The 18,875-nt window shown below is 32.2% G+C and overlaps 6 protein-coding genes and 1 long non-coding RNA gene across 9 annotated transcripts in view; 4 read left to right on the top strand and 3 right to left on the bottom strand.

The window, feature by feature from the left end:
* The window catches only part of LOC111426089 (protein 5NUC-like), a 43,284-nt gene extending 38,340 nt beyond the window's left edge, over positions 1-4,944 (top strand). The window contains exons 3-4 of one of the 2 annotated variants that reach the window (XM_071195807.1): positions 3,091-3,326; positions 3,384-4,944. In XM_071195807.1, the coding sequence (XP_071051908.1) occupies positions 3,091-3,326; positions 3,384-4,796 (1,649 nt within the window). In that variant the 3' untranslated portion in view covers positions 4,797-4,944. Of the gene's footprint in view, positions 1-1,749; positions 3,327-3,383 lie in introns of those variants that run through there. The other variant, XM_023060440.2, reaches the window with a different exon arrangement.
* On the bottom strand, positions 457-2,239 carry LOC139429711 (protein 5NUC-like). Its single transcript, XM_071195689.1, has 2 exons — positions 1,925-2,239; positions 457-1,871 (listed from the first exon to the last, which is right to left on the bottom strand). Exons 1-2 carry the CDS (start codon positions 2,237-2,239, stop codon positions 474-476), a joined length of 1,713 nt encoding a protein of 570 aa, XP_071051790.1. The 3' UTR covers positions 457-473.
* An 871-nt stretch (positions 4,945-5,815) lies between the features above and the next one.
* Positions 5,816-7,982, bottom strand: LOC111426583 (protein 5NUC-like). The gene is made up of 2 exons (XM_023061189.2): positions 7,543-7,982; positions 5,816-7,227 (listed from the first exon to the last, which is right to left on the bottom strand). The coding sequence occupies exons 1-2, from the start codon at positions 7,879-7,881 to the stop codon at positions 5,827-5,829; spliced, it is 1,740 nt and encodes a 579-aa protein (XP_022916957.2). The 5' UTR covers positions 7,882-7,982; the 3' UTR covers positions 5,816-5,826.
* Positions 7,161-9,839, top strand: LOC111426772 (facilitated trehalose transporter Tret1-like). Its single transcript, XM_023061453.2, has 2 exons — positions 7,161-8,317; positions 8,373-9,839. The coding sequence occupies exons 1-2, from the start codon at positions 8,200-8,202 to the stop codon at positions 9,683-9,685; spliced, it is 1,431 nt and encodes a 476-aa protein (XP_022917221.1). The 5' UTR covers positions 7,161-8,199; the 3' UTR covers positions 9,686-9,839.
* A 1,272-nt stretch (positions 9,840-11,111) lies between these two features.
* LOC111426673 (cytochrome c-2) lies at positions 11,112-12,636 on the bottom strand. Its single transcript, XM_023061301.2, has 3 exons — positions 12,525-12,636; positions 11,702-11,901; positions 11,112-11,619 (listed from the first exon to the last, which is right to left on the bottom strand). The coding sequence occupies exons 2-3, from the start codon at positions 11,880-11,882 to the stop codon at positions 11,474-11,476; spliced, it is 327 nt and encodes a 108-aa protein (XP_022917069.1). The 5' UTR covers positions 11,883-11,901; positions 12,525-12,636; the 3' UTR covers positions 11,112-11,473.
* A 1,516-nt stretch (positions 12,637-14,152) lies between these two features.
* Positions 14,153-18,875, top strand: part of LOC111426165 (Rap GTPase activating protein 1) — a 71,057-nt gene continuing 66,334 nt past the window's right edge. The window contains exons 1-2 of one of the 2 annotated variants that reach the window (XM_023060550.2): positions 14,153-14,558; positions 14,631-14,705. In XM_023060550.2, coding sequence (XP_022916318.1) covers positions 14,299-14,558; positions 14,631-14,705 — 335 coding nt within the window. In that variant the 5' untranslated portion in view covers positions 14,153-14,298. The remainder of the gene's footprint in view (positions 14,559-14,630; positions 14,706-18,875) is intronic. The other variant, XM_023060551.2, reaches the window with a different exon arrangement.
* LOC111426166 (uncharacterized) lies at positions 14,714-18,356 on the top strand. Its single transcript, XR_002707791.2, has 2 exons — positions 14,714-16,922; positions 17,831-18,356. It is a non-coding gene; the product is annotated as an uncharacterized lncRNA (long non-coding RNA).

Below are 18,875 nucleotides of genomic sequence, written 5' to 3'. Positions count from 1 at the left end.
ATGTAACACTGTAGACGGCCCAAATGCTTTAAAAAAAATTAAATGTTTGTGACCCACAGTGTCACTCGGCGTCTATAAGTATTGATCCAATTCTTTTATATATTGGCATAAAAATAATGCATCTCTCAACTATCACTGGTCTAATTATATGCACATTTGATGCTGGAACTCATCAAATTTCTCAAAAGTCGTTCTCGTGAAGCATTGATGTCTAAATTGCTATCCCAGGTATACAAGACACTTTAACTTCTTGTTACTAGTTCATCTAGTGTTGCGTTTTAATTAATGCCATATGGCTTATGAACCAGATCTTATACTCCGGTCATCAAGGACATCGGGATTTTGAGAAATCTGATGATATTCACCTTTTGATGATGGCATTCATCAGATTTCTCAAAAGTTTGCAACATCATTCTATTATAGGAATGAATTTTAAGAATAACTTCAATACCAAAAATATTTTTTTATTTTAATCATGATGTTACAAAACTCATCAACATTAAAAGAAAACAATAACAATCAAAATTAAAACGTGAACCAAAAGAAATTGGTTTCCTTTTGTCTAAGCGTTTATCGTAGGGTATAAATCGACCTCCCACTTCCGGAATAACATATTTAACTTTTTCAAGATATTGAATCGTGGCATCGGTATCAGTTTCCCCAACCGGAACCGGGTTCCAAATGACATCGCGAATAATCGTGTATCCACCACCACCTCTTAATAAATAACTGGTAAGGATCACTTTGTAATGTTTATCTGGTTCTAAGGAAAAATATTCTGGGACGTCACATTCAGCGCATCTAACTTTAATTAATTTAACTCTTCGTCCAAATCGACTCTCAAAATCAAACATAACTTTTAAACCGGCCGTAAAGAGAAATTCGATTGGACTTCCTCGATTTAAACCGGTTGTGCTAATTTCTAAGATAAATACAAGATCGGATCCTTTAATTTCAACGATGAAAAGTTGATCGGCAAATGGTAAAGCTCTCAGTACATCACCGTAATAAATTTTTTTGTTATTTATAGGGGTATTAATGTTTGTGGTTATGGAACCACTATTCACTAATACAACGGCCGCATCTGTCCATCCACGCCCTTGATACTGAGTTGCTCTGTATTCAACGATAGCATCCGCAATCATATTTCCGAAATTACATTCATCATAATAACAACTTGTGCCATCCAAAAAAACGCTGGAAGTCGATAAAATCTTTTGATCGGAAGTAATAACATCTTTTCGAAGTTCTTCAACTAATTCGGTCATTTTTGGATCTTGCGAAATCTTTGAATCCAGTAATATTGGGGATCCAAAAAAACCTTTAATCCTACCCTCGTCTGTAAAACGCAAGTTAATTTTACCGATGTATTTTAAAAATTGAAAGGCATGGAGAATTAATACCAATGATCCATCTCTTCGTGTCACTTTTGCTGGATATGAGTCCTCAGGAATTTCTCTATCCGGCGGTACATCGTTCCATAAAAATGTACCAGAACCACTACCAACAATCACATTGATATAATCAACCGCATAAGCTATTAATCTATCGGAATCAAAACTTCCATGGCCTAAAGCGATGATAACTTTTACGTCTTCTTCGAATCGTAATCGACGACATTCTTGGCTAAGTACCGGTACGATATCGATAACTTCTATATCGGCGTTTTCTCCCCAAAGAGTCACTTCAGGAAGAAGATAACCAACAATTCCCACTTTAACCCCATCTATGATTTTAATAATAGAAGGTTTTATTCTTTTCTTTAATTCTTCTTTATCATGGAAAATCATGTTAGTGCTGACTATTGGAAATTTGACGAGTTTTGAAAAATTTTTTAAAACCTCAGCATCAAATTCACTAGCACCAACATTCTACAAAAATAAAAAAAACTGCACAAAGTTACATTAACTCATTTTTTACTTACAAATGCGTCCGGTTCTAGTTGATTTAAAACTTTTGCCACTCCGTGATAAGAATGAACCGAATACCAAATACTGCCAATAAAGAAATCACCAGGTTCGAAATATAAAACAGCCGGCCCTTTACCAGCTTTATGTTGTTCTCTTGCTGTTTTAACCAAATAAGCCAATCTGTCTATTCCACCGTAATATTTTTCAACTTTTGGGTCAAACACCTCGTCGTATCTTGCATGCACACAACCAGTATGAAAAATTAATAAGTCAACATCACCCTTTAGAGTTTTTATACAAAAAATAATGATGATTATTAGAAATGTCATTCTTTAAATCGAAATGTCATAGATTAAATTTGTTGATAAGTCAGGTTAATGAAAAAAATTATTTACGTGACATATAAGATATTTTCATGCTTTATTTATAATAAAATGAGCGAGTATGCGGAGGAAATCTTGGGGCATTACCAATATGGATTTCTTCGACCCAACCGATCTACAACAGACCATATATACACTTTGAAGCAGATTTTAGAGAAGGGTTACGAATATTACTTTGGTGTGAACAGCAATTTCAAAGAGGCTTTCGACTTGGTCGACTCTTTCAGAACCTGTTGTTGCTGGGTATCCCACAGAAGTTGGTTAATCTTGTACAATTAGCATTGATGGAAACCAAGGCTGCGGTGGTGGCAGCAAGAAATTTGGCAGATATGTTTGAAATCAAAGACAGTCAGACAGGGAGATTGTACATGACTGTATCAAAAATTATACCAAAAATTGTCGCATTCGCGAATTATTAAGGAGGCCAAACCCCACCAAGAGTTGTAGAGCCAAAGGAAGACGAAGAATAAAAAAACGTTTAAGATTGGATTAAAAAACCAAATTGGAAATTGCTATGATAAACGATTCATTTCATATACATTTTTAAAGTTTACCTGTTCAATTTTGCATTTATTAAAAGTGAGGTTATAAAGAATCGTTTGAGGTTAGTTTATACCCATATTAAAGTTTAGTTTCCATGGCATAAACATTACTTATCATACGATGACATACTTCATCACACCGATTTAAAAAAATGACGTTTCTAATCAAACATTTGTTAACGATTAATTTAGTTATAACCAACTTTTGTGGGATAATAGCAAACGATGATCTTGAGTTGCTGATTTTGCATACAGGATGTATACACGCAAGATACGAAGAGACGTTTGAGCCGAGAACTGGAAAATATTACGGTGGAGTAGACAGACTGTCTTATATGGTTAAAAAGGCAAGGGAACAGCGTGAAGCTGGTGAAGGGCCGGCTGTGTTATATGTCGATAGCGGCGATATCTTTAGCGGTAGCATTTGGTTTTTTGTTCATTCTTATCGAGGTGCAGCAAAAATTTTCAATGAAATACAACCTGATGCTGTTGTAAGTAAAAATATATATGTAGTTGTCAAAAAAAATAATTTGTGACTTATTTTGTAGAATGTTGGTGTTCATGAATTTGATGCGAAAATGGAAGGCTTAACTAAATTTTCAGAACTCATTAATTTTCCAATAATCAGCACTAACATTAATTTCCATAATGAAACTGAACTAGAAAAAAAAATTAAACCAGCTATTATTAAAGTCATAGATGGTGTTAAAGTGGCAATTCTTGGTTATATTATCCCTGAATGGATTCTTTATGCAGAAAAAGGTGGCATAGAATTTCTCGATGTCATACCGCTACTGAATAAAGAATGTCGTCGATTAAGATTCGAAGAAGACGTAAAAGTGATCATCGCTTTAAGTCAAGGTACAATCGATACCGACAGATTGATAGCTCATGGAGTCGATTATATCAATGTGATTATCGGTACTGGTTCAGCTGCATTTCTATGGAACGGTGTACCACCGGATTTAGAAACTCCTGTTGATTCATACCCAGTAAAAGTGACAAGAAGAGATGGTTCTTTAGTATTAATTGTCCATGCGTATCAATACTTAAAATACATGGGGAAACTGCAGGTACGGTTTACAAAAGATGGTAAGATTAGAGCTTTTTTTGGAACTCCAATATTAATGGATTCAAGTATTTCGCAAGATCCAAAAATGACCAAATTGATTGAGGAACTTAGACATGATGTTATATCTTATGATCAAAAGGTTTTAACGACTTGTAGCGTTCTTTTGGAAGGGTCAAGTTGCAATCATCAAGAATGCAATTTCGGAAACTTAGTTATGGATGCCATCGTTGAATACAGAGCCAGTCAATATCAAGGTCCTGGATGGACGGATGCCGCCGTTGCATTAATGAACAGCGGTTCCATAACCACAGACATTAACAGCCCACAACATGAAGACCAAATCTTTTACGGCGACATAATAAGAGCCCTACCATATTCCGAAATGCTTTACATGGTTGAAATTAAGGGATCCGATCTTTTATTTATCTTAGAAATAAGCACAGTTGGTTTAGAACCAACAAATACGGCGCAATTTCTTTTAACAGCTGGTTTAAAAGTTATGTTTGATTTTAACAGTCGTTTTGGAAAAAGGGTTAAATTGATTAAAGTGAGATGTGCTGAATGCGACGTCCCGGAATATTTTCCATTAGATCTGAAGAAACGATACAAAGTGATCATTACTAATTATTTGCTGAGGGGAAGAAGTGGATACACGATTATCCGCGATGTCGTTTGGAACCCGATTTCGATTGGTGAAAGAGATACCAACGTTATTATTAAATACCTTGAAAAAGTTAAATATGTTATTCCGGAAGTTGGAGGGAGATTGATACCCTACGATAAACGCTTTAACGGAAATAGACAACATTCGTTTGGTTCTCGTTTTAATTTTGATTGTTATTGTTTTCTTTTAATGTTATCGAGCTTTGTAACGTTAATAACAAAATAACTTTGGAATGGACATTTCCAAAAAAAAATCAGTTCGGACATACTTAAATGGTGAGATGGTGCTAGCTGTGTATTTATTGTTTATTTCTGTGGATCCTTTACTCAAACATGTAGAAATTTCTTTCAAAATAGAAAAGCTATGATTTTTTTGCCATTGTTTTCTTTTTGTCCTGACCTTATGTCATTACATCAACCTGTCTATGGTATTTTTGTAAAGTTCTTTAACATATTTTGTGCGAAGAGTACTTTCCGATGATACTTTGTACTCTGTGTATGATTCTAAGGACGATACTATTTTTTTGCTGCGCATTTTATATAAACTTGACTCTTTTGCCAAATCGACTTTCAAAATCAAACAACAGAAGAATTTGATGAATACCAACATCAGATCGGCAGGTGAATATCATCAGCTTTCTTAAACTCCTGCTATTCATGATAGCCGTGGGGCGGCCGATGTCTTCGAAAACGGCCGTGTAAAGGGAGTACAAAATCTAATTCTTAAGCTATGTACATGGCGTGAATAAAAATGGATCACCAGATGAGTTAAAGTGTTTTGCATAACTTGGACAACAATTTAGGCATCAATATCCAGAACGATATCTCCAGAACGATGATGAGGACCCAACCCAACCCAACCCAACCCAAAAAGTCTTTGAAATAAGCTGTTCCACCTTGAGTTTGGGATTTTTGATGAGGTTGGAAGATCCAGCACACGGTATAAAACGTCCAATGGTGTCACTAGGAGACAGAGACTCGATGGAGCATTTCCTCCACCCTGATAAGAATCCATAGTACCTACCCTATGGTAGCAAGCGTGAAAACTATTCTACAAGCAGTGGCTAGCAGCGCTACCAAATCTACCGAGGTTATCTTAATAGTTAGTATTTTTATAAAAAAGTTTACTTAATGCAATTTTTTAAAATTATTAATTCCACTGAACAGTATGGCATATCAATTTAATACAATGTCTATATATATATATATATATATATAACATATGTATAAAAATGAATATTTTTGAGGTTGTCTCTTTATTTCAATAACCATATTACAAAGTTCATGAACACTAAAAGAAAACAATAACAATAAAGATTAGAACGAAAACTAAAACTACTCTCTTCTAATCGCTTATCGTAAGGAATCAGTCTGCCTCCTACTTCCGGAATAACATATTTAACTTTTTGAAGATATTGAATCATGACATCGGTATCTCTTTCACCAATAGAAACAGGATTCCAAACAACATCGCGGATAATCGTGAATCCACTTCCACCTTTCAATAAATAGCTGGTAATGATCACCTTGTAACGTTTATCTAGATCTAAACGAAAATATTCCGGGATGTCGCATTCAGCACATCTAACTTTAACCAATTTGACCCTTTCTCCAAAACTACTCTTAAAATCAAACATAACTTTTAAACCAGCCATTAAAAGAAATTGATTTGATTTTGATGCATCTAAACCGGCTGTACTAACTTCCAAGACAAATAAAAGATCGGATCCCTTAATTTCAACGATGTAAAGCATCTCGGAATATGGCAAAGCTCTCATTATATCACCGTAAAAGATTTTGTTATCGTTTTGTGGGCTGTTAACGTTTGTGGTTAATGATGCACTATTCATTAATGCAATTGCGGCATCCGTCCATCCAGGACCTTGATATTTACTCGCTCTGCTTTCAATGATAGCGTCCATAATCAAGTTTCCGAAATTACATTCTTCATAGTGACAAGTTGCGCCTTCCAAGAAAACGCTACAAGTCGACAAAACTTTTTGATCGTACCATAAAACATCTTTCCTTAGTTCTTCAATTAATGCGCCCATATCTGCGTCTTGCAAAATTTTTGAATCCATTAATATTGGGGATCCAAAAAAACTTTTAATCGTACCATCATTTGTAAATCGCAAATTAATTTTTCCCGCATATTTTAAATACATATCGGAATGGGCAACTAACGCCAATGAGCCATCCCTTCTTGTGATTCTTGAGGGATAAGAATCAACAGGAACTTCTAAATCCGGCGGTACACCATTCCACAAAAACGTTCTTGAACCAGTACCGATAATCACATCGATAAAATAAACTGCAGAAGCTATTGTTTTGTCGATTTCAAAATTACCATAACTTAAAGCGATGATTACATTCACATCTTGTGCTCTTAATCGAAGACATTCTGTTTTTAGTGCTGATATGACGTCGAGAACCTCCACATTTCCTTTTTCCGACCAAAGAATCATTTCTGGTAGAATATAACCAAGAATTCCCACTTTATAACCGTCCACTACTTTAACCACTGACGGTTTTATATTTCTTTCTAATTCTTGTTCAGCATGGAATATCAGGTTGGTGCTGACGATTGGAAATTTGGCGAGATTTGTAAAATTTACTAAACCCTCGATGTTAACGTCGAATTCATGGGCTCCGATATTCTATAAAAATAAAACGAAACAGAGTTAAATTGAAAAAATCGTATCATGAGGTTATATAAAAATGAAATAATGATTTTTGATGTATTGAAACGAGATTAAATTTCCTATAAAATGGTATATATTTCATCTTGATATCTCAATTACTTCCTGAAACATGATTTTTTTAAATCTGTCTTTATAAACCTTTCATAATTATTATTATTAAAAAAAATCATTGGGTGGAATAAAGAAACGATTTTTATTTCATTAAAAACGAACTAAATTTGCTTTAAAATGATATCTCTATTATTTTTTGTGACATAAATGTTTACTTACGAAAGCATCGGGTTGTAATGCGTTCAATATCTTCGCTACCCCGTGATACGAATGAACGGAAAACCAAATACTACCACTAAAAATATCACCAGAATCTAAGTATAGAACAGGCGGGCCTTCACCAGATTTGTATTGTTCTCTTGCATCTTTCAGCAAATGGGCCATTCTGTCTACTCCCCCATAATTTTTTCCAGTTCTCGGCTCAAACGTCTCTTCATATCTTGCGTGTATACACCCCGTATGGAAAATAATCAGTTCAAAGTCACCTTTAGAAAATTTCGCACAAAAATTGATTATCAGCAAATTAATCGTTACCAAATTTTTGATTAGAAACGTCATTTTTGAGTTGAAATAAAAATGCTCTTGATTTTTATTTTTTTTTAATTAATTAATATTTTTTTTTTCGTTTTCGTGACTAAGTGCTTAATAAATCTTTCCATTTCTTAGATTATCTGAAAAATTTAACGAACTCTGCACCGTTACCGTTATTAACAATCACCTAAGCACTTTATCACAAATTCGGTATTGTTCGGAAAATCGTCATTAACATTCGTCACGGTTTTATCGAGAAATTTTTGTTTGCCAGTTGTTATTAATCCGCCGTTGAGGTGAAAACATTTAATATCCAATTTTAAAATTTTAAATAAATTTGGCAAGATGGTGATTAAAAACTCCATCAACGTTTTTACAATATCCGAAAATCAACAATCGAAAGAAAATAAAATTATTAATCGAGAACGATTTAATTGGTTCTTATATTTAACAGCTTTCGTTGGTAAGTTAATAAAAAATGAGCTATTGTTGCAAAATTGATTTTTTTATTTATTCAGTTAATTTATCATCAATAGCTGCGGGGATATCATACGCATGGTCATCACCGGCAATTCCAAAGCTAAAAATTCCGGTTCCTCACGAAGATAACCCCTTAACAAAGGATTTAACGTTAAACGAAGAATCTTGGATAGCCTCGTTCCTCCCAGTTGGGGCATTATTCGGCGCTTTCACATCCGGGGCTTTATTCCCATCAATCGGGAAGAAAAAAACCCTTTTAATAACCATAACCCCAATTATTTTATCAAACATAATAGTCGCGTTTTCAACAAACGCTTATATCTTTTACGTGGGAAGATTTCTTGCTGGGATAACAGTTGGGGCATCAACCACGGTTATCCCACTTTATTTATGCGAAATTGCCGAATTAAATAATCGCGGAAGTTTGGGGTGTATGTACTCGACGTTTTTATCGATTGGGAATTTGTATAGTTATGTAATTGGGCCTTGTTTGGATTTAACAACGTTTAGTTTGTCTTGTTTGTGGGCCTCGGTGGGTTTCTTTGTTATATTTCCTTTTTTCCCGGACACCGTTTTATTCTATTTGGACCAAAAAAATGAGGGGAAAGCTTCGAAAGTTTTGCAAAAATTTCGCACGACGAATTCCGACGAAGAATTTAATCAGATTCAATCGTCTTTTGTGAATAAAATTGAGAACAATGAGAATTCTTGGGTTATCTTTAAGCAAAAAAGTTTTCGTAAAGGTCTCGTTATTTGCCTCTCTTTGATTGCGTTTCAACAATTTTCTGGGATAAGTATTATTATTTTTTATATGCAATCGATTTTTGATAGTACGGATTCTTCGATTTCTTCTTATATTTCAACAGTTGCTGTTGCGATCGTCCAATTAATTTTTTGTGTCATATCTGTAATGATAGTTGATAAATTGGGAAGGAAAGTTCTTTTATTGTATTCAGCTTTTGGGACAGTTTTAGCCCTAATTTTATTAGGGGCCTATTTTTATTTCCAAGCGAACGAATACAACATGGATTTCTTCTCTTTACTTCCAATTGGAAGCATTTTACTTCACATGGCTGCTTATAACGTGGGATTTGGCCCAGTTCCTTTCGCCATTCTCGGTGAAATTTTTCCCCCAACTCCAATCGCCTCTACATTAACCGCCGTTACTTGTTTATCATTAACCTTTTTTACAACCAAATTCTTTCCTAGTATGGTTAATTTAATCGGACAACATTACTCGTTTTGGCTGTTGGCCATCATCATGATTATTGCAATGATTTTTATTGTTGTTTTCGTCCCTGAAACTAAAGGGAAATCTTTAAAGGAAATTATGGCGATTTTAGAACAATAATTGTTTTATTTTTCAACATTTTATATTATATTATAAGTTTTAAATGTATTTATTGAATAATAATAAATTTTGAATTTCAAATTTTCCCGCTCACCAAAATTCACCAAAATGGCCGATTTCAATCCTACCAACATCAAATAAATAAACACTAAAAGTATCATTTTAATAATATTAATTTTGGAGATATTTTAACACAATTTTAATTAGTTACTACTTTTAATTCATTTTATTAAAGTTAATTACTCGTTTGGATGCAAAATTCATCTTATTTATACGTTATAATTCAAGATTAATTTATTGACATTTTAAGGTTATGTTATTGTTTTAAGGATTACGCTTGAGTTATTTATTTTAAATTAATAAGATTTATTACTTATTACTACGTTATAGGAAAAAAATAATTAATTTTAGATGTTACTTTACTTCTTAAACGTAAGTAAATATTTTTAGTATCAAATTGAATAATTTATGAAGAAGTGAAAGTTAAAATTTTATTTTAAAAAGTTTTTATGCCAAATTGAACCTAAATTGAAACTTCCTACTTCAAAATGATGTGTAATAAAGGTTGGATTAAAAAAGATCAAAAAAAATTAGAAAAATAACTCAATTTAATAATAATAATATATACAACCAATTTGACACCTAAATATATTTTCATTTAATAATTGTTATTGTTTTTAAACAATGACGAAACATAAAAATGAAATATATATTTTTTAATTTATATATTATACCAAATTGAACTCTATTTAAACATTAATTAATTAATAAATTTAATGTAAATAAACATAAATGCCGATAAAGCAGGTGTTTCTTTCTCTAATATTAATTTCTTGACATTTTGAGGTTATGTCATTGTTGTTAGTTGTTATAAATTACGTTTGAATTGTTTATTTTAAATTAATAAGTTTTGTTACTTATTATTACACCACAGAAAGAAAATAATCAGTTTTTGATGTTACCTCGCAGTTTCATAAACGTAAGTAAAAGTTTTTGTTTAAAAATCAGAGTGAATCTTTAAGGTTATTTAACAGATAGGAAAAGATTTTTAAATCAAATTAAAGCTTCTTACTTTAAAATGATGTCTTATAAACGCTGGGGTGGGTTATAAAAATGATTTTAAAAAAATAATTCAATTTTATAGTTATGGTATAGGCAACCAATTTGACCCATCAATACATTTTCATTTAATAATGGAGTTATTGTTTTTAAATAAAAGCAAAACATTAAAATAAAAAATATATTGCTCAATTTATTTTTAATATCAAATTGAACCCAATTTAAACCTTAATTAATTAATAATTTTAATCTAAATAAATATAAAAGCCGATAAAGTAGATTCCATTAAAAGAAAAATAACAGTTATTAAGTGTCAAGTATTTCAAAAAATATTTATTACAAAAAAGGTAAATTAAAACTCATTAAACTCATAAAATCATGTTTATTAAAACACAAGAAGATGTTATTTAATGTTTAACGTGACTGTACAACTTTATAATTTTTTTTTTATTTCGATGAGTCGAAATTTTTTAAACAATAATTAATAATAAATAGTGACGAAAAAAAAGGGAAAAGAAAAATAATTGGTTTAAATGAAACGAATTGCCTAGTTTTTTACACGTATTTCACTCGACTATGGACAAGTGATGAAAACTGTCTTGCGATCGGTCAAATACTACTTGCACAAACTTAGAACTGGATTGATCGGATTATTTAAAACTTAATTATCTTAAATAAGGGCGAATAATCCCGCTTAAGCCTGTTACATTGCTTTTATTTATTTCTAGCTCACTTCGTCGAGTCTGCCAAATACGCGATGAGGTCCGCCCTTTCGTTTGGTTTTTTCAAGCCGGCGAAGACCATCTTTGTGCCTGGTATGTATTTCTTGGGGTTCTCCAAGTATTCGAATAAGGTATCGGGTCCCCACGTAATTCCTAATAAAATTATTTTAATTATTTAAGAAAATTTTGTGGTTAACATAACCTAAAACTAAAACCACGTGGTTAATAAATTTACCTTTCGCTTTGTTAGCGTCGGTGTAAGCAAATCCTGCTGCTTGTCCTGTTTTTCTGCCGAATAATCCGTGTAAATTCGGCCCGGTTTTATGTTTTCCTCCAGCTTCAACCGTGTGGCATTGAGCACATCTTTGTACAAAGATTTTTTTGCCTTTTTCAACATCTCCAGCTGGGACACCCATTTTATTTTTATTGTTTTAACTAAAAAAATTATGTAAAATCGATTTATTGATAAGCTTCGCTTCATAATGAGTAATTGAACTTTAATCCTTTTCTAAATATTGATAAAGATTAAATCAAACATTATATAATCGAAATTTTATTTTATGTGGTTATTTTATTTTATTTAGGGTTTATTTAAAAAATTGACACGTGTGATCAAGTAACCATGTGACCATGGCCTACGTACTTAATTTACTTGCGTAATAAATCGCAATTTTAATTAATAACAAAAAAATTTAAACTTATTTAGAATTTAACTTATAGTTATATAAAAATAGATTCAAACTTGGGTTCTAATTACTAAATAGGACAAGGGCAGTAGGATAAAGGTTATTACATAAAACTTGATGCTAGGATAAAGTCACCTTTAGGATAACAATCGAAACGAAACAAAAAATAAAAAAAAGATGATAAAAGCCAACTAAGATTTTTCTTTTAAAGGCACTTTAAATTCATTACATAATTCGTAAAGCGTAGTTGAAGTTATATTTTGGAACAACTCCCAAAAAGTTATATTTAGAATTAATTCTTTTATATGAAAAAAATTTTTAAATAATTTCTAGGTATTATTTGTTAATAAAAAAAGTGTTTGAATTACTTACGAACTTTTGGAGAGGAATCACAGCGTTTTATTTGAAGGGCAGTTCCGGCAAACTCACGTTATCGTGGATAACTGAATCGCCCGAAAACGTTCTATCGATTTATCTTGGGTTCGCTTTGAACTCAGTTTCAACAATGATTCATAGATGGAGTTTGAATTAACAATGTTTCCATGTTTTAGCGATGATTCATAGATGGCGAATCATTTTTAATTTATTGCAATCTGAGACAACGTAATTTTTTATAAATTTTAGAAGGAAAATTCTTTTACAATGTATTTCAGCATTAATACTGGTTGTTCTAAGCCTTACATGTGGTGTCAAAAGGCGCCAAAGGAAGATTGGGAAAAATATTTTAAATAACTACCCCAAAGAGGCCACAGATCTTAGTGAACTTAAGCACAAGAACTATTATTCGGATAGAAGTCAAAAAAAATCTTGAAAAACTAAAAAACTCGAAATCTCCCAGAACCGGGATCATTAGCATAGCTAATGAGTTGCTCAAATATAGGGGAATAACGATAAGAGAAAAGCTGTCCTAACTATTTATAAGAGTACTGTACCAGTCAGAAATACCAATGGAATGGCATAATAGTACAACAATTCAAATAGGCGAAAAAAGTAGCCTAAAATACTATACAGAAAATTAACTGGAAAGGTCACTCAGTAATAAACGCTGCATTAGTTGTGAAACAACTAACCTTCCAATACCTAGTGTCCACACCTGTTCTTCCACAAATCTCCTCTACCTCTCTTTCTCATCTCCATATCGCTCCCCTCTCTCCACTGCTGATCTTCATGATATCGATACTAACTTCCGTGATTGGATTAGATTGGAAAGCTTATCTTGGTGGAGAAGCAACTCAAACCATTGAGAATACTTAAATTATCGGTGCTTCTTCGAATCCTATCCAGCATCTCGTCCCCATTATTCCAATCTTGTCTCATATCTTTTGATCAACTCCTCTCCTCAACCTTCCCCAACAAACACCCACAGTTTTCCAATCGTTTTTATTTAACTCTTTCTATTATCCTTAATTCCTGCAAGAGGAAGTATACTCTTCGAATGTCCTGAGGATTGCTGATTTAGCTGAAATCGGTTTATCAAACTTGTATCAAACAAAAGTAATCAAACCTCTCATAGATGGCTCTATTTTAGTTAGAACTTTTAGTCACTTTAAAAAGAAGTTTATTCAAAAAATTCAAAACTAAATATATTAATCGTTTTTTCCTCTTTTTATAGTCTAAATTTATTTGAATTAGTTTAATTATAATAAAATAACATTGAGAAAACGCAGTAATTAATAACATTTCGTTATCTTTTTCGGTATTTATAACCACCATATGTCCGTCTATACAAAAACTTATATTCATTCTCCTAATTCATCGGGCGTTTATAGTGATCATAATTAACGAGTTCATTTTATTCACGAATACAGTGTTAATTCGCGTAATTTTTTAATAACAAACTGAAACGGATATTCTCCGCGAACTGAACCTCGAAGCAGGAAGTCTGTTTTAATCGCTGTTTTAGACCGCTTCCTGCGTTCTTTTTCTATCCCATTAAAACCTTAATGTTGAATCCAAAACCTTAAACAACAACAAAGAAGGAAAAGTATCAACGAAACCGCAAAAAAATTCCTTTTCCAACCACTTTTTCTAGTTGACCGTGTTTTTGGTTTAAATTTGTGCGTTATAGTTAAACCAAAATTAATATCTCGTTGCCTCGTTTTAGTTCAGTTTGAATTTTCGCGGTGTCAAGGAAAAACGTTTCGCGATGGCCGAGGAAAAACCGCTTAAAGTGAACGTTTACGAGAAGTTATCGTCGGGCAGTTGCTCTTCGGGGGAGATCTCACCGAGCGGTAGTTTAAATTCCCCGAAAAGTGTCGCTAATTCGCCGAAGGGGTTTAAAGCTAAACTTCAAAGGATGATGAGTGGTTCGAAATTTTCTTCGGTTCCAAATAGTCCGAGTTCGCCGTTAACGGAAAATTTCTTTCCTAGTTCTAATTCTTATGAGTCTCTAATAAAAAGTGAAGAGTTAGTTGAAACTCATTTTTAATGGAAATGTCGTAAAATTGTATGTATTAAAACATTTTTCGTTGTTTTCAGAAGAGATCGGCCCACTTCGTTGGATGAATCTGCAAGTTCCATTAATAAATTGAAAGCGAAGGAACTGGAAAGAAGGTAGGATTTTTTTATTTTTTTTTTACCGCTTAACATAAAAAAATTGTTTCAAGTGTACGTTTAACTTAACGATTTTTTAAAGATTCGTATCCATTTGGAACTTGCAGATTTTTTTTGGTTATAATTTTTTTTAATAGGTTATTGTATACTGATTTATAGCATCGGTTCGCGTTAATTAAATTATACGATTAATTGCAGAATTAATTATTGATTTTATACGATTTTTCTTTAATTAACAAATAGATTAAATGTTTTCTATTAAGTTATATTCACTAAATTAATATTTTCATTCAAAAAGGCATCTTAACATTGCAGCGATGTCAGATCTACATATATCAAGTAACGAATTGCTTCAAAATATCCTTTCCAGAAACCGGGGTGATATAATATGTAATAATGTGTAAAGAGGCACTGACAAAGAAAGATATGATACTTGAGGTGCCAGCAAAAATATGACAACTTAGTGCTAGCATATTATATTTGTGAAGTTGTTGATCACCAGGATTACTCAAGTGCAATGAGATCTTGAATTACAAAAATTATCTTTATTATCTTTACACTTTCAATGAAGTTTTGTAAAACATGAAAGGCACAACTTGTCACAAACATGACATCTTGTGGAAACTAATTTTCCCACTTTGCACTAAGCTGTGCTTCAGGGAATCTGAACGTTTTGGTGTAACGTCATTCTTCTTTTCACTACCTAGCATCTCAAGCACAAGCATCTCCCTGAATGAGGCAATATGAATTTTCCTTTTGTGAAAATGATTGTAAATGAAAAGCGCATTGACTACAGCAGTATTCAATAGAACCTCAAAAGCTACTTTGTGATACCATCTGATGGTTTTTCTCAAGGGCGTAAAATAGCTTGTCATTTGGTCTAAAAGGTATCCCTTGCTTGCCCTTGTTGTATTCTAAAACAGCAACTGGCTTACAAACTTTCTCTCCCAACCTGTTTTTTCGTCCAGTTGTCATCTTTTCCAAAGTATGTTTTGTGCTTAGGAAGTAAACATCGCGTTTGTCCTTCCACTTTCCTACAACAATTCCTTTCGAATTTTGTTTACCAACCACTTCTCCTTTTTTAAGGTTTTTTTTTGTCATGATATCCTTTGGTAAGTACTTTCTGTTCTTCGTTAGGGTACCTAATAAATGGGTATCTCTCTGTAGAAGTGAAATAGCCAATGGCGCTGATGTATAAATGTTATCCACTACTATAAGCCTTCCTTCAGATAAATATGGCTCAAGTCCATAACTACTCTTTCAGCAAGTCCAGCAGACTGCAGTCCAGTAACTGTTTGTCCAAAATACAGTGACATGCTCAATGTATAACCAATTGGATTGCACAACTTGTGCAACTATCTCTTTTGTCATCCGTCGAATTATCAGAAAAATGAACAAATCTCAGCAATAGTTGAAATCTATTTCTGCTCATTACTTTTGGAATTTTGGTGGACGAATAGTCAGCTATTTTAGGATACTTTACAAATCCCATATAAAGAAGGGCAGCAAAAAATTTCCACATTTATCTTCATTTTTACCTATTTATTGATTCTGGCCGAGTGACTTGGTCGATCATGTTATCCTCATGGCAGCCAACGTGTTAAATTGTATTGAAGCAATATAATAATGCAATCTACATAATAATCAAATAATTCATAAAAAAAATATCTCGCCTTCAAATTTGAAGGTTAACACACTCCTATTCAGCTTTCGATCAGCTGTAACAACCGCGTATTGATCAATAGGCCCCTAAAAGCCGACCTTAAACAGAGCCGTATCGATAAAATAACCCCGATTAAGTTTTTTAATCCGATTTTTGAAGTAGTGTAACCAATCGAAACGTCCAAAAAAGATTGATTCTTTATCCTACGCATTACTCTTTTATACTTTAACTTTATCGGTTATCGCGGTTGATAAAAATGGCACGTGTCAATTACGGCCCTGCTTTGCAATCGTCGGCACAGCGTCGGATTTTGCGCAGTGGCCCCCTTTTTTTCTGTAACGTTCGGTATCGCGTATTCTCGGGGATGTAGGTCAGATCTTGGAGAGGAGGTTTATGTGTGGTTTACGTTTACACACACACACTAACCTTCTAAACGAGAGGAACGCGTTTCGTGTTTTATAATAGATTTTGAAAATATCGTGTGTGGTAATAATCGTCGAGAGAGAAGAATTTGTTTTTAGTTTTTGTGCCAAAGAAAATAAAATAGAAAAAAGGTAAGGAAAAAGAATTAATACCAAGAGTGGGTTTTAATTTTAATTTAAATTAAAAAATTTTAATATTTAAGTATGTTTTTTTTAATCCAATATAAAATTAATAAATTAGTTCAAGGTTGAAGTTTTTTTCTAGACTTCTCTAAAAAGGAAAGTCCATTATGCGAATTATTTCTTATCCAATTTAGCCATATCTCATTAAAACGTTAGTTTTGACCCAATTCTTTCTAAAAAGTTATCAAAAAAAAATTTTTACACAAAAATATTTTTATAAACTTACAACATTTTTGTTGAAACTTAACTTTAATTCAAACTATTAAATTAAACTTCACAGTTATTAAATTACATAAACGTCTCCAATTTCGTTTTATTCAGCTCTTTAAAACATTATACTCCTTTTAACATCAAATTTAACGTAATTTTATAAAGGTTATTTTTACCTTGACTAATAAAAACGAGCTTACCTCATGGCTATATTTTCAATTCACTTACATCATACTCTTTAACGATTGATTACGTATTTTATAACGTAACTAAAAGTTTTTAATGAAGTTGGATTAAAAAAAATTTAAAACAAAAACGAAGATCGTAGAAACTTAGAGGATTGCTACATCTCAGGATCAAGAACTTTTTTCTAGTTTTAGTGTTAGTTCTAATGATGGTGCAAGTATTAATTCTAGTTATTAGTACAACCAGTAGTATTATCACTAGAACTCACATTAGACGTAGAAGAAGCATTCGTTCATGTTTCTAATTCTAGGTCTAGTGTTAGTTCTAATGATAGTGCAAGTGTTAATTCTAGCTATTAGTGCTATCACTATCGTTAGAACTAATAGTAGACCTAATAGCGACTATGTAACAGTCCTTTTAAATAGCTTTAAATCAAAATGAAATAAATAATTACTTTTTAGGTTATAAAAATGACATCTCCAGCAATAAACGGACAAAAAGATGGTAAAAGTACATCGTCGGTTTCATCCGCTGAAGAAGTAGTCGCTTCTTCTTCTCGACAGGAAACGACGTCCTCTTCGTCTCCGTGGACTTCCTGGTGGAGAGTATTTAAATTTGCCAAACTTTTAATGCAACAGGGTTGTTAAAAGATTTGAGTATTAGTTTGAAAATTGTAGTCGTTAAGATGAAATATAAATATTTTAATGTTGAAGTAACTAAAAAAAAAAAATATCATGTTGAGGATTAACTAGTCTCAAGAGAAAATGTTTAGATTAATTGAATTAATTATTAAGTTTTGATTTTTATATATATATCACTATTTTTATTTAGATTTTTAAGTTTCGTTTAAATCTTCCACAGTTAAAAAAAAAATAACTAATTTTGCAACTATATGTGATACTGTACATTATCAATCAATTCCGTTAAAAAAAACAATAAATTGTAATGAATGATAATAAATAAATGATACGTTACCGTTAAAAATAATTTTGATTTTTTTTTAATTTATCGGTATTACAGATTCCTTAAAACTAAAGAATACACTTTTGGTTTTATTTCATAGATGGCGCTTTCACTTTTAATTCTTAATTTAATTAGTACCGAGCGAAACGTTAATTGCTAATGAGTCGTGTGAGTTAAACTATGCAGTCTTAAAAACCATGATTAACATGAAACGAAATTACGCACATTAATAACATTAATTAAGTAATACTTCAAATATCTCTTGATTACTTAGGTTTTGCATTAAACGACTTTGTTTTTGGTAAAACTAGTTATATTCTTATGTTGCGTCCATTCAAGGAGTTTTAGTATAAGTTTTTAGAAAGGTGTTTTTGTGTTTCAATTTAAATTATATAATAGTTAGACTTGGTGTAATAGTAATGATTAATCTCTGTATTTTTCCATTTGCGCTTTTCTTTATCTCCATTAGCCATAATTCTATTCTATTTTTCCCTTAATTATGTTGCTATTTATCTTTAAGTTGAAATATAAATTAAGGTTGGT

The sequence above is a fragment of the Onthophagus taurus genome, chromosome 5 (genome assembly GCF_036711975.1).
Source record: "Onthophagus taurus isolate NC chromosome 5, IU_Otau_3.0, whole genome shotgun sequence".
Lineage (NCBI taxonomy): Eukaryota > Metazoa > Arthropoda > Insecta > Coleoptera > Scarabaeidae > Onthophagus > Onthophagus taurus.
This window is presented reverse-complemented; position numbering and strand designations above follow the sequence as displayed.

Excerpts from the sequence above, each read along its gene's own strand:
- LOC139429711 (XM_071195689.1), bottom strand. The coding sequence starts at position 2,239 with ATGACATTTCTAATAATCATCATTATTTTTTGTATAAAAACTCTAAAG. Across the intron at positions 1,872-1,924 it reads AACTAGAACCGGACGCATTT|AATGTTGGTGCTAGTGAATT; the intron begins GTAAGTAAAAAA and ends TTATTTTTGTAG.
- LOC111426583 (XM_023061189.2), bottom strand. The coding sequence starts at position 7,881 with ATGACGTTTCTAATCAAAAATTTGGTAACGATTAATTTGCTGATAATC. Across the intron at positions 7,228-7,542 it reads CATTACAACCCGATGCTTTC|AATATCGGAGCCCATGAATT; the intron begins GTAAGTAAACAT and ends TTATTTTTATAG.
- LOC111426772 (XM_023061453.2), top strand. The coding sequence starts at position 8,200 with ATGGTGATTAAAAACTCCATCAACGTTTTTACAATATCCGAAAATCAA. Across the intron at positions 8,318-8,372 it reads ATATTTAACAGCTTTCGTTG|TTAATTTATCATCAATAGCT; the intron begins GTAAGTTAATAA and ends TTATTTATTCAG.
- LOC111426673 (XM_023061301.2), bottom strand. The coding sequence starts at position 11,882 with ATGGGTGTCCCAGCTGGAGATGTTGAAAAAGGCAAAAAAATCTTTGTA. Across the intron at positions 11,620-11,701 it reads CGACGCTAACAAAGCGAAAG|GAATTACGTGGGGACCCGAT; the intron begins GTAAATTTATTA and ends TAATTTTATTAG.